This window comes from Chinchilla lanigera, unplaced genomic scaffold, assembly GCF_000276665.1.
Source record: "Chinchilla lanigera isolate Chin_1 unplaced genomic scaffold, ChiLan1.0 scaffold00182, whole genome shotgun sequence".
Lineage (NCBI taxonomy): Eukaryota > Metazoa > Chordata > Mammalia > Rodentia > Chinchillidae > Chinchilla > Chinchilla lanigera.
Window position 1 is genome coordinate 628896 of NW_004955583.1, and position 13879 is coordinate 642774.

General features: G+C 48.8%; 2 protein-coding genes across 5 annotated transcripts in view; one reads left to right on the top strand and one right to left on the bottom strand.

Moving 5' to 3' along the window:
• Ppp1r10 (protein phosphatase 1, regulatory subunit 10) overlaps nt 1–6700 on the bottom strand; it is a 14216-nt gene extending 7516 nt beyond the window's left edge. The window contains exons 1-2 of one of the 4 annotated variants that reach the window (XM_005414312.2): nt 6580–6700; nt 5519–6034 (exon numbers count right to left, since the gene is read on the bottom strand). The gene's annotated coding sequence lies outside the window, so the exon portion shown is untranslated. Of the gene's footprint in view, nt 1–2005; nt 2720–3445; nt 6035–6278; nt 6542–6579 lie in introns of those variants that run through there. The other 3 variants (XM_013509798.1, XM_005414310.2, XM_005414313.2) reach the window with 3 other exon arrangements.
• Nucleotides 6701–6801: 101 nt separating this feature from the next.
• On the top strand, nt 6802–12990 carry Mrps18b (mitochondrial ribosomal protein S18B). The gene is made up of 7 exons (XM_005414309.2): nt 6802–6956; nt 8733–8841; nt 8927–9024; nt 9133–9201; nt 10611–10677; nt 11908–11967; nt 12514–12990. The coding sequence occupies exons 1-7, from the start codon at nt 6855–6857 to the stop codon at nt 12789–12791; spliced, it is 783 nt and encodes a 260-aa protein (XP_005414366.1). The 5' UTR covers nt 6802–6854; the 3' UTR covers nt 12792–12990.
• Nucleotides 12991–13879: the final 889 nt, after the last annotated feature.

Below are 13879 nucleotides of genomic sequence, written 5' to 3' on the forward strand. Positions count from 1 at the left end.
AGAAAAACCAAAAAAAAAAAAAAAAAAAAATCACAAAGGGCAGACTGTGTCAGCTGAAGTGACAGGGGATAGACGGGAAAATAACTCTTGAGAGAACCTCTTGCACAGAGGACCTGGTGAAAGCTCCAAGAAATGGCAAAAAAGGGTGCAAGGTAAAGACGATAGGTCCTCCTGAGCCCCGAATAATGCTATTGATTGACCTGGTCCTACATGTTTTATTATTCACAGTTAAAAAAATTTGTGGTTTCAAAAGCCAAATGCAAACCTGGCCCTCTACTTCACGCATAAGTAACCACCATCCAGTACCCCCAAGAAAAGCCTAAAAGCCTAAAACTAAAGCGCATGGAACCGACAAGAAGAAACTAAAGATTGGCAAAGTGCTACAGATTTGAAACAGCTGCTTTATACTAGGAAGGAAAAGGAGCTCATCAAAAGCTAAACTTTTTTAATGGAAGGGACAGAAGTGTGAAGCAATTTTATGGTCCAGAACCAAACTTCTAGGTAACTCAGGCTCAGTGCGGTTCTGACTGGCACTTTATCCGCACCACTTCTACCAACACAGGCTTCTGAGAACCATCAGAGGAAGCCCTGCAGCAATGTCTGTATTTGGGCAGCAAGCCTCTCGCTGCGTAGTAAGGTGGCACTGAGCAGACCACAGAAACAACCCCAGAGGGGTAAAATGTCAGCGTTTTACCCAGACAACTGTAGTCTGTGCAGGACAGAACCTGGAACTGCCACAAAGACAAGTGGGACCTAAGGTCGGACAAAAACATTCGAAGAGAACGCTGGAAAATGGTAGAAGTTTGTGGGGCAACGTAGTAAGATATAAGATAATTCAAATTAATGACTATGTTCTCAAGTCAAAAAAGAGAAACACATAAAACTCTCAACCTTTTGGTCCTCCCACCAAACAGGTCAATTTCTAACTGTGTAGGTCCTAACAACCTAGGCAAGCAGGTGGAGGCAGAAATGCTAAGAGGTGAGCAAGTCTGGGGAACTGTACTGTCCCTGCAACTCCAGAGCCTCCGCAAGGACAAGTGGCACCAGAGATCAAAGGAGGAGAACATTCAATAGAATACTAGAAGGATTACAGGCCTGAGACAAACCCACTGAAGTATGGTAATTATTACGCAGACAGACAGGGAGAAAGGAATTTTTCCCAAGGAGTGAGATACTCTACAATGATATACACAAAACTATATAGCAATATAAAGGTATGACAGATACATAAAGAAAACTTCCCATATGTATAAGACTAGAAAAGCAATAAATAGGTCCAAAGTCATATCATGTATCACAAGCAATCAAGAATCTGATTTTTAAAATGTCTACACAAACATATACACACCTACCATTGAGATTACAAAACAAAATATATACAATTTAATAAAAAGCCACCGATTACACATTTCAAACCAGGGCCCCCTGAACACAGCCAACGTAAGCTCGGAGAATTCCCTGATCCCTCACTGAAGAGGGAGACGAAAGAAAGCCATTCTTACAAGGACAACGGACCAATCAGTACCAAGCTGTGTCCACTGCCCTCTGCTGGAAATGCGACCCAGACACTCTGCAATCCCCATTGTATAGATAAACTGGAATAAAAGACATAATAGTCAAGGAAGCTAGGAGAAAAACAGAATAAAAATTTCATTCCCAGTATTATTTTGGAATGCTAATGGAAATTGTCTTATGTGACACAATTTTAAGGGGACTTTCTCACAGTGGCTTTATTTAAGAATGCTAAATGTCATACAGCAGTCTCCTTACTTCAGCGTCAGCACATTCTGAAAGAAGTTCCCAGGCACTCAAGTGGAAAGAAATGCAGAGCACAGTATTCCCTGGGCAGGCCCAGAGGAGGCTCTTGAGGTGACCAGGGAAGGCAGGGACAGGGAGCAAGTGTCCTAGAGCCTGGAATCCAAGCTCCAGGCAGCTTTCTGGAGCCATGCAGCATCCAGGATGTGTGCTAAAATGCAGCAGCCCTACTTACAGGGGTGGAACGTACCCTGCTACCTCCAGCTGTGCGACCCAGGCTTCGAGAGGCTCCAGGCAAAGTCGTGCAAAACACTGGGCTTTCCTGCCATTCTTACTGGCGCTCAGGTCTTCCTGCTTCACAGTGAGCTCCACTTGAGGGCTAATCAAACCTCAGCTCAAGTCATCCCACACTCACAATGAAACAGCACAGAACTGGTTCAGGAAAAAATTCTGTGCAAGCCAAAGCTGTTTAAAGAGCTGATCACAACTATCTCCTAACAAAAGCAAAAGAGTCTCGTATTCACTCTAATCTAGAGGCCTTAGCACTTCTGGAAAGGAAGATGCTTTGTTCCTCAGTGTTCAGGAATTTCCTAGTATGACTCAACGGTGCACTGGGTTATGTCTCTCGTGATTCACAAGGACCTAAATTTCCTCTGAAGTGCCAAGTACCTGCCCCTCAAAAGTCATTTTGAAATTCTGATATGAAGGTGGGTGTGATGGTACATGCCTGTGATCCCCAGCACTAGGGAGACTACCCAAAAAAGAAAAAAAAAAAAAAAAGAAAAAAAAAACCTGGTATGTGATTGCCTCAAAAGCTTATTTGGTTTTCAATAAAGATGCAAAATCACATACACCATTGTCACACGTAAGGAAGATTCCAAAATGGAATTCTGGCCCAGTATGGTAGAATACACCTGTAATCCCAGCACCTGGGAGGCTGAGGCAGGGGGATTGCTGCAGCCTGGGCTACACAGTGAGCTCAAGGCTATCCTGAAATGCAATGAGACTGCCTCAAAAAAAAAAAAAAAAAAAAAAAAAAAAAAGAACGGTGCTTTGGTGGCTCCCACACAGGTCAGGTTCTCCAGATGGGCATGATTTCCCTAAGCAAACCTTGCTTCCCATCTCCCACATTAAGGAAGATCTTCTTTACTAATCAACCCCTGCTCACTAGAGACCAGAAGCCCCAGTGGGTGGGATGTTCAGCTCCAAAGGTAGATAGGCTGCAGAGGCACGGGGCAAACTGCTTAAAAGATAAAAAAAAGACTTGTGGTCAATAGACATGTGGAAGAGTCCCACCCACCCAATACAGAAGTTATAGTTTGAGAATCTGTACCCGGGAGAAAACTGGCCCTAAGTCACCCCCAAGTCACCCAGGACAGCTGTACAAAGTGGCTCCAGAAACTCCAGGCTTCAATACAGGACTTTAAAAAATGAGAAGTATATGGAGTCTGATGAGATGAAGCTGGGGAAGAGTTAAGAACCGAAACCCAGCGCCACCCTCAGACAGGGCCTGGCTTTCCGCATGCACCCACCGCCACGGCCCAGCACAGGGAGAGCACGGAGCGGGCACTGTGACTTCCATTAATACTTCCAAGAAATTTTTTAGAAGGGAAAGGAAAAAAAATTCAAAAAAGGTGGCTCTTGGGAAAAAGAAAGTCGTGAAATGTAATACCAGAAATGTTTTGCTTACCAGAAACCGTAGCTTGCTTCCCCCTGCCTTGAGTTTACACCTGCCGCCTCCTTTCCTAAAGATTCACTTCTCCTCTAGCACCAATGTACGGTAAGCACTGGAGAACGTGACAGAGCACTGGACACAGAAGAGCTTACCCCCAACGAGAGGTGGCAGGAAGGGTGACTTAGGAGAAAGTTCTCAAAGTACTCCCTCTCCCTCCAGTCTCAACACAAAGCAACCCCAAGCAGGAGGCTGGAGGCCTAGTTCCCAAGCAGCAATGTCACAGCTCAGCGTCGTTAGGCCCCGATTGTCTCTAAGTTACAACCCTTTCCTCAGTCTCCTACAACACACACACCCCCTCCAAAGGCCCCCCCAGCCTTCAGGTACAATTGAGGTCTGACTGGTTTTAGCCCTGGGCAACGGAAGTGGGGTACACTTCCAAAGCAGAGGTGATGAGTGCAAGATTAAAATAAAAAGCAACAGACTGGTTGTTAAAACATTAAAAACTGGAGCCACTCGAGGACAGGGTCAGCCAGGAAGCCTAATTCTCACAAGCTTTATCCCTTTAAGAGAAAGGCTTTTAAGAGATTACATCAAAACGAGGAAAATGTCTTCTCCCTAACTGCAAGGCGCACAGGGAGGCTGAAAGAGCGGCAGAGCCGAGGGGTGGAGTCGAGGGCGCGGAGAGGGAGGCGATTACATCACCACTCACGGCGGCCCTCCCTCCACCAAGGGCGGGGGCGGCCCCCAGCTCAAGATGGCAAAGGGAGAGAAAACAACAAAGGAGGAGGCCATTTTGTAGAGACGAGGACTCAACTCAAAAAGCGCTCGGCAGGGCTCTGCCGGTAGCTACAATTACATTACAAAACACTTCTAAAAAGAAAGGAAAAAGGAAAAAAGCGAAGCCCGCCCCCATGCTGCATAATCTGACTTATTCTGAATTCGCGTAAAGAAAATAAAAGCAATTAAAGTATCTCCAGAACCATTTTCTACGGGGAAGAATTGAATTGCAACTGAAGTTCAATTGCTACCATCGACCACCCCCATCCACCCTACACAGGGAAGGGGGAGGACTTGGCCCCCCCTTAACAAATAGGGTTGAGATGGGAGGACAAGAGAAAAACGGGTCAAGACACAACCTGCAACGCCGCTTGGAAGACAAAGGACAAGGAAAGTCGCCATATTGAAGCAGGGAAGAAAAAATTCCTTTTAACGACACAAATCTTTTAGAAAGCTAGCATTCAATTGCACTAAATGGCTTTTAAAATTATATTCCTGAATTCCACATTTCCCAACCTTTCCGCCCTCTATTTTAACTATACCCCCAACCATAAAAGTATCAAGTTAAAATGTTAATCACTTTGCTTTTAAATAACCTATGCAATCTGCAACAATTACAAGACATTACCTCCCGATTATCTTGTTATGTATTGATATATTTTGTCCTAAATTACGTGTCTTGCAATCTTTATTCCTAGATTGCCACCTTTTAACACACAATATACCCCAATCAAATTACATTACAACTGAGAGGATTTAACAATTATTTAAAAGCCATAGCCAGCTATTACTTTTCTCTGCCCATCTCCTTACCCTGCAATCTTTATGTACAGATTGCTTATTAATCTGGCAAATTGAAAGGCGCCCTGCTTGTCTCACACACAAAGAAGTGGGACTTCTGGGCCACAAGAGCCACCATCTTTTGTATGTGAGCTCATTAACCCTTTTGAAGACTGCTGCTACCCAGAGGAAGGTAACCATTCCTCCTTATACAAAGCAAACACATGCTTTGGCAGTCTGGAAATTGCCTGGATTACCAAGGGTTAACCATCAAAATTCTCACTTGCTGGCCCTCCCTGCACCCTCTCCTTGCCTGCAGCGTAGCAGGGAAGAGGTAGGTGGTAGGGGAGAGAAAACAAGACTGTTTAGACCCAAAGGCCCTTTTTAATGGAGATCAAGTGACCGGATTGGTCCTTCTCCAGCTCTATATTTGTTCTATGGTCTCATTTCTTCCTCTCATTATTTTTGGTTTCACAACGGGAAACGTTGATTTCTTGTTGCAAGGCTGGTTTTTGAAAATTCGACACTTACTATCCAATTTTTTTGCGACGTCAGCACCTCGGGCTCAGGGGGGGAGGGGGCAAAATTTGGAGGAAAAAAATAAAACAACCAACCAGGACCCAAAACTCAATGATTTAGGGGGCCTTATTGGATCAAAAAGTCTCTTAAAAAAGAAAGGCCAACTCAGTATTCATTTCCCCCCCACCCGACTCCATTTAGGGAGGGGGGTCGTAGAAAAAAATTCTGAGTGGATGCAAAAAAGTAAACGCTGGAGGAGTGAAATTGGGCTGGGTTTGGGAAGGGAGGTGGTTGATTGTTTTTGAAGTATGTGGTGACGGTCCTTCGGCCACAGATCTCAAGTCCCAAGCAGCGTGGGCTGGTGGGGTGGGCAAGACAGGTGGGCAAGGGCAGAAGACACAAGTGGGTGGGCTGGTGGCTGCGCTTTTCCCTTTCCCCCCTCTGGATCCTTTCAAGGGCTTAGATGTTGTTGCGGCTCGTTTCTGTTTTCCTCGTGGCCGGCCTGTCTTTCTCCGAGAAAATTCAAACCTGGGGTAGAAGGAACACAAGGGAGAAAGATACAATCAGTACGGGTCGCCTGCTTTTACAACACTCCACGCTACCGATTTTTCCGTCCCCAAACGCTTCCGTGCCCCACTTCGAACACAGCCGCTTTAAACAAATCGTGGCTCCCATCCCGATCCTGTCCTGTCCGGCTTCCCAGCCCAATGCGCTACGCCAAGATAAGAAAAAAATGCCCTTACACGGTAAGCCTAAGGACCCACAAACTTACCTCTAACCGAACTCCAGAATGGCGGCTGCCCGAGCGGGCCGAGTGTTTTATAGCCGGACGCCGCCCTATTCGTCCTAACGTACTGGCGAAACGCCCTTGTCGCGAGATATTGTGCGCGAGGCGTGACCTTATTGGTCGACCGGGAGGACAACGCGCCAAAGGATTGGCTAGCCTTCGGACAGCCCCTTCCCCACCCCCGCTTCCACCTCCTTCTTGATCCGCGCGACGCGTACGCGTGACAGCGCCCTAGCACCGCCCTTTCCTCTCCTTCCACCACTTCCGTCCTACGAACGTTTCTCACCCTGGATTGGTAGAAACGTCCGAACGCATGCGCAGTGAGAGGGTCCCGCTTAAAAACGCCCTCAAAATTGCTTCTAAGGCAAATTATAAGGATGGAATCTAAGAGCCATAGTGACTGGTGCAGAAAAAACACAATTTTGAAGGCTAATTCTATTGTGACGCAGTTGAAATTAGCTTCTGACCACGCCCCCTTCGACGCTTACGTTCTGACGCCAACGCGCGGCCGCCTTCCGCACTGCGGACGCCTCTGCTCTACCCGAGTCAGTTTCCGGGAGCATGCGCAAACCCCCGTACGTCAAGATGGCGGCCTCCATATTGCACACGCTGGTGAGGCGGTATCCTACCGTTTCGCCCTTCAGAGGTATCAGCGGAGTTCAGGTAACTCCTTTTGGAAGGCATTCTGAAAAAACCTCGACCTAGTTATACTTTCTGTAAGTCTTCGTTTTTTCCTTCCCGCGTGCTTGTGCCTAACTGGGCAGGCAGCACTTACGTCCAGGACCACCACTCTCTGGCCGATCCTGCGCGACTGTTCTAATCCTGAGTTGATGGCTAAAAGATACTGCTGGGTGTCATCCTCTCCCCGGAAAACCAAGTTAAAAGTAGCTAGGCAGGGGCTGGGGATTTAGCTTAGCAGCACAGCGCCTGCCTGGCAAGCGCAACGTAGTGAGTTCGATTCCCGGTACTGGAAAAAAAAAAAATTAAAAAAACCCCACCCCCCAAAAAAGTAACTATGCAGAGTAAGTAGGTGGAGGTAGTATCCATTTGGGTGTGCACAACCAGATCTTAAGGTAGTGTCACATTTGTGACGGCCAGTGTCTTGGAGTTGGAGGACCCTAATTTCTTCTAACTTTGCTATCTGTCACCCAGTAAAGCCAAGAGACACTCTCAGGACCTAGGAACCCGCTTTTCAGCGTTATCTCTAAACCTGTTTCTTATCAAAGCACTAGGAGAGCTTAATTCTGCCCTTTGAATTGAGGTTTTACTCATCCCCCGGAGAGCCTTGGTAGGTCAGGGTAGGGCAGATTCGTGGTGGGGCAAGGTGAGACAGTGGCAGCGGGACAAAGCTGCCACTCCCGAAGGGGGCATTTGAGAGGGGTCACAGAGGTCACCATAGAGTTAATGACCGCCCTGGAAGCTTTAAAGCTGGCGTTAGGACTCGAGTTTGTTTTGCTGTGTGGTGTGTTGGCCTTCCAAATTCTTGTAAAACTGGGTAACTCAGGGACTTGGGATTCGGTCGAGTCGGATGCTCACCTGCCCTGTTTACCCCTCGAACCATACGTCTTACTTCAAGGGACTAAATACATTCTTTTCCTTCTTCCACGGAACTCAATTCATTCCCCAAAACACATAAGTGCCTTTAGGTGCTACGTTTTAAAATTGTTTTAAATAAGATTGCTTCCCAGATACCTATCCTCATTACCTCTTTGCATTAGCCTCTTAAACCAGGCGTGGTAGCTGGGCGTGGTAGTGCACGCCTGTAATCCCAGCACTCAGGAGGCTGAGGCAGGAGGGCATGGTAGTGCACGCCTGTAATCCCAGCACTCAGGAGGCTGAGGCAGGAGGGCGTGGTAGTGCACGCCTGTAATCCCAGCACTCAGGAGGTTGAGGCAGGAGGGCGTGGTAGTGCACGCCTGTAATCCCAGCACTCAGGAGGCTGAGGCAGGATGATTGTTGCAAGTTCGAGACCAGCCTGGGCTATGAAATGAGCTCAAGGCCAGCCTGAATTGCATAGTGAGACCGTGCCTCAAAAAGACAAAAAAAAAAAAAAAAAAAAAATTAAATTAAATAAGCCAGGCATAGCGGCACACACCTGTAACTCTAACACTTAGGAGGCTGAGGCAGGAGGATCACTGTGAGTTGGAGGCCACCCTGGGTTACACAGTGAATTCAAGGCCAGACTGAACAACATAGTGAGACCCTTTCTCAAAACAAACAAAAAACAAAACAGCTAAACATTAGCCTCTGTTTTAGGATCCAGTTGGGCATAGGGAGTGTTGATTTATGTCAGATTGCAATGAAAATTCTACCTTCCATATATATTCCTGCTAAATTACATTAACACTGTGAACATATATTCCTCCTTCCCCAAAGAATAAGCAAATCAATTGAGTCCTTTCCTTGAAATCACTGTCTCATTTTTCCCCTCCTTTATAGGTTTCCCTCCAGACTTTTTGCACCAAAGCCCCTCCTGGAAAAGATACTTTGCCCCCAGCTCCTGTTTCTCCTTATGAGAGTGAACCCTGGAAATACCTGGACTCAGAAGGTACTGGGGGAAGCGGGTCAGGTGGGGCCTGAGGTAATGATACTCACCCCAGCAACAACTTGTCTGGCCTTTCGTTTCGTTTCAGAATACCAGAGCCGCTATGGTTCTCGCCCTGTCTGGGCTGACTACCGCCGCAACCACAAAGGCGGTGTTCCCCCGCAGCGTACTCGGAGGACGTGCATTGTGAGTCCCTGAGCACTGCACGCAGAGCTGGGAGAGGCCTTAGGGAGGGGCGAGAATTCGCTTTGACAGGCCTGGGGCATCTCCAACTCCAGGTTCTCTTTTCTGCAGCGTAAGAATAAAGTTGCTGGGAATCCCTGTCCCATCTGCCGGGATCACAAGTTGCACGTGGACTTTAGGGTAAGAAGAATCTCTTATCCAGAACAAGGTTTGGAGCCTCTTTGCTCTAGGCACCTATACTTCCTCACACCCTGCCTCTCGACAGCCCGTTTTGTAGTGAATGTTTCTGGCAATATAAAACATTTTTCTCTGTAGCCTTTTGCCTTCTATTATGGATTGCACTGAAAAGGTTTGTCCCATGTCCATGAGACATATAGTTGGCAGGTTAAAAAAAAAAAAAATGCGTGCTTTTTGTTTGTTTGTTTTGGTTTTTTTGAGACAAGATCTTGTTAGGTCGTTCAGGCTGGCCTCAAACTCCTGGTGATCCTCCTGCCTCAGCCTCCCAAATGCTGGAGTTATAGGTACGTGCCACTACCCTTAGCAAAAAAATTCCTTTTTTTTTTTGTCTTTTTGAGACAAAGTTTTACTATGCAGTTCGGGCTGGCTTTGAACTCTACGCTGTTGTCTTTCTGTGGTTTTCTTTATTTCCTGGGCATGTCTTCTGGGTGTGCTAGGTTTTGAGTCTAGAGATGAGAGATAGGAAGCTTAGTGTAAAATCTAAGGGGTTGAGCTGGGCATGGTGGCACATGCCTGTAATCCCAGCACTCAGGAGGCTGAGGCAGGAGGATTGTTGGGAGTTTGAGACCATCCTGAGCTACAAAGTGTATTCAAGGCCAGCCCGAACTGCATACTGAGTCCCTGCCTCAAAAAAAAAAAAAAAAAAAAAAAAAAAAAATCTAGTGGGCTGTTTTTAAAAGAGCCTTTAACAGTGAAAAGGATTGGACTTACTCTTTAAATTGAAATCAAAGCATAAAAAATGAGAATACTTTTCTGAGATGGCAGTGAAGATTAGTAGAAGCTGTGAGGGGGGCATTTCAGGAGCGGAGGCCATGTGTGCATCAGGGTGAGGGTGAGGGTGAGGGTGTGTGCAGCCCTGGCAGCCCTTCTGACACAGGTGGAGGGGCCGTGCAGACGCCTTCCTGGGTTCGTCTGTGTACAGTGGGCTAGAAGGAGTATACCGAGCACGTAACCGAGATGACTGCCTGCCAGCCACTCCACAGACACACGTGCTCTTTCCTCGCTCTGACTTCCCGTGACTGATTTGTTAGCTGAGAGTCATTCCACGCAGTCAAAACTGTGAAGTTGTTCTTAGTCGGTCTATAAACCCTTCAGCGTGGTGCAGGGTTTTAGTCACTCACACATAGTGGAAGAGTACCTAGTCCTGCACCCAAGTGCAGGATGTGTGTGAGCATGGCTGACGGCCCATGAACTGACGGGGTGACCTGGGTGGAGGAGGAGGAGGCGGCGCGGATCCGGGAAAACCGGCGGGGGAAGGGCATGTGGACTAGGTGGGATCGAACAGGTGGCTCCAGAGGTCTGGCTGCTGGGCCCGGCCTCTCCTTGAGTTGCTCCACTGTTCTCTCCCGCAGAATGTGAAGCTCTTGGAACAGTTTGTGTGTGCCCACACGGGCATCATCTTCCATGCCCCCTACACAGGTGAGCCCTGCGTCCCTGTCACTCCCTGCTTGAGTCATTGCATGCGGGCGTTTGGTGGGTGACGTACACAGTGTGGTTGAACCTTTTGGAAATCATAGGGGAGGTGGCCATGCCGAAGCTGTTACGTGTGGAAAAAAGATGCAGACAAGCACCTCTGTGAACAGGGTCAGTGCAGTTCCTAAAAGGGTAAATGGTGCGGAGTGCTGTGGTGCATGACTGTAATCCCAGCACTTGAGAGGCTGAGGCAGGAGGACTGCCAGGAGTTGGAGGCCAGCCTGGGCTACAAAGTGAGTTAGTTCAAGGCCAACCTGGACTACGTAGTGAGATCCTCCCCAAAAAACAGAACAACAACAAGCTTGTTCTTTTCTGTCTACAGCTGCTCCCAGTGACAGTGTCACATTTAGTCTTACGGTCTCTACAGAAAAATTTTGCCAGCACCTGTTTGCAAGCAAGATAAACTTAATTACTTTTGGTTTATTGAAAGGAACTGTTAATGTGTAATTGTTTGATCAATCCTGCATGCCTGTATCTGGTTATATGTGCAACCATTTTGAAGATAACATTATGTAACATAACAGCCATTGTTAATATCAAGCAAGATAAACTTGCAAACAATGGTCTGTGCTCCATGACAGCGTGGTCAGTGTTCAGTTTGTCCAGGTGTTTCCCACCATGCTGTGCTGCACTCTCAGGCTGCCTTCCCCGGGTGGGAGGCTGTTTCCTCCTTCCTGGAGCTCCCCCTCAGCCCTCCTCACACTTGCCTGTGATTATGTTCTGCCCCCCACCCCTCTTTTGTACTGGGAATCAAACTCAGGACCTTGCACTTGCCAGGCAGGTGCTGTGCCGCTGAGCTACATCCCTGGTTTTTTCTGTTTTTTTGAGACAGGGTCTGTGTAGCCCAGGCTGGCCTTGAACTTGGGGCAGTCTTCCTGCCTCAGCCTTCTGAGTGTTGGGACGACAGGCATGCACCATGACACCCTGCTCTGCCTCCTTTCTCGAAGCCTTTACCATTAGATGATTTTTCTGTAGTGGCCGAGGCCCTAAGTCCGCATCCTAGCTCGAGGAGAGAGGGGGAGGGCCGTCCTCTTTCAGCAGAGGAGGTAATCGAGCCCGTGAAAGGGTCATCAGGAAACCTGGGCCCTCCACATCCAGCCCTGTCATCACGTAGAAGCAGCTGTGCTTTTTGAGTCACTGCGTCTTGGCAGTGCACACCTGGCTCTCTCTCTGCAGGGGTTTGTATGAAGCAGCACAAGAGGTTGACTCAGGCCATCCAGAAAGCCAGGGAGCATGGTGAGTGCCGGGGAGGACAGTGTCGTCAGGCACAGGAAGGGGGTGCAGGTCTGGGTGGGGCCCAGTGTGTACGAGCCCCTCTCCCTGAGACAGTGTTGCCCCCGTGTTCTTTCCCAGATGTCCTTCGGCCTCACTGTCCCTGTCCCGCTGCTGAGTCTGTTGTCATGTGCCTGTCTCGTTGTTCTTTTCTTTCCCTGTCCTCGTGTTGTACGACATGACCCCAGTGCCCTAGCAAGTTCCTAGGCAGATCTTTGTGTACATTTCTGGCCCCGGCTCTGTGGCCCCTCTGCACAGGCCAGTGTGAGGTGCCTCCTCCACTAGAGCAGACCTGGCTCTGAGGCCCTGGGGCAGGGCGCACAGCTTTCCCAGCCGGAGCCTGGCAGGAGGTCACTGGCATCAGCCTGGGCCAGTTGCTCTTGGGCCACATGCAACCTTCCTGAAGGTACCCAGAGGCTCTGGTCCTTCCCTTCATGGGGTTCTTCGTGTTGCCGGCCTTACCCGGACCACCTCTCCTCACCGCTCACCTTGTTTTCCCCAACCTCCCAGGGCTCCTCAGTTACCACATTCCCCAGGTGGAGCCGCGGGACCTCGACTTCGGGACTTCGCATGGAGCCGTGAGTGCCACTCCGCCAGCCCCCAGCCTGCTTTCCGGTGACCCCTGGTACCCTTGGTACAGCTGGAAGCAGCCACCGGAAAGAGAACTGTCCCGGCTTCGCCGGCTCTACCAGGGCCATCTCCGAGAAGAGAGCGGGCCCCCGCCTGAGTCCATGCCCGAGGAGCCCCCTGTGGCCCCAGCTGAGCAGAGCCCCCCAAGTGCTCTGTAGGACTTGGACGCCAAGCAGGGTGGCCAAGGTCTCTGGCAATGGCCGACAGCAGCCCAGGAAACCCTGGACTGTGGAGGGGTAACTCCGTCTGCGGTGGAGGGAGCGCAGGGCCTGTGTGCACACTGAGAACAGATGCGCTTAGCTCTCTGTCTCCGACTTCTGCAGGCTCACTTTCTCCACAATAAAGTTGTGTCTCCCATCTCTGGCTGGCTTTTGCCCTGGGCTTCAGGTGGAAGCCTTCGAGGGTAGGGTGGGTGAGTGGTGGTTGCTGTGTATCGTTTATTTATGCTGGGCGTGGTGGCACAGTTCTATAATCCCAGCACTAGGGAGGCCCAGGCAGGAGGTTTGCTGGGAGGTCGAGGCCAGCCTGGGCTACACAGTGAGTTCAAGGTCAGCCTGAACTGCATAGTGAGACCTTGCCCGAGACCTTCCAGTGCCAGTGCCTTGACAAAGTCAGGACGGGCAGCAGGTACCTGCAAAGCAGGGACTGCATAGCATGGGTGTGCGGCCTCTCCCTGCTCTCTATTAATACAGCTTTCCAGATACTTACTGCACTACTGATCAACGATGGTTGGGAACCTAAAGCATCCCATCTGAAAGTAGTTAAGGAATCAGAGCCCAGGATGAAAGGCACCTCTCCAGGGTTGAAAGGGGAAGTAAAAGCCACCACAGAGATTTGCATCAGTCCCCTACCTCCTGTGTGGCAACGTTTGCCCACCGGAACGGGAGGGGAGTGCTGCACAAACCTCAGTGCGTGGGAAAACATTAGGCGAAGGCCCTGGTGTGCTGGACTGGCGCTAGATGGAGATATTGTGAATGTGGGGCCTGCTGTCCAGTAGACAAGTGAACAGTGCTTCGGAAAATTGTACCTAATCAAGAACCTCTAGTGATTGATCTTCTTGCTTCCTTTTATGTGTTTTAGAAAAGTTGATTTTCTGCTAGGATTGTGGCCAGATGTTCGGTCAACCATTGTCTGAACCTGTAACTAAGATAGAAACCTCGTTGTATCTAATCGGAAACTGTTTAACCTGCCAAATTTCATATATAATTGCAAAAGTAATAAAGTTGTTCTTTTTTTTTTTTTTTTG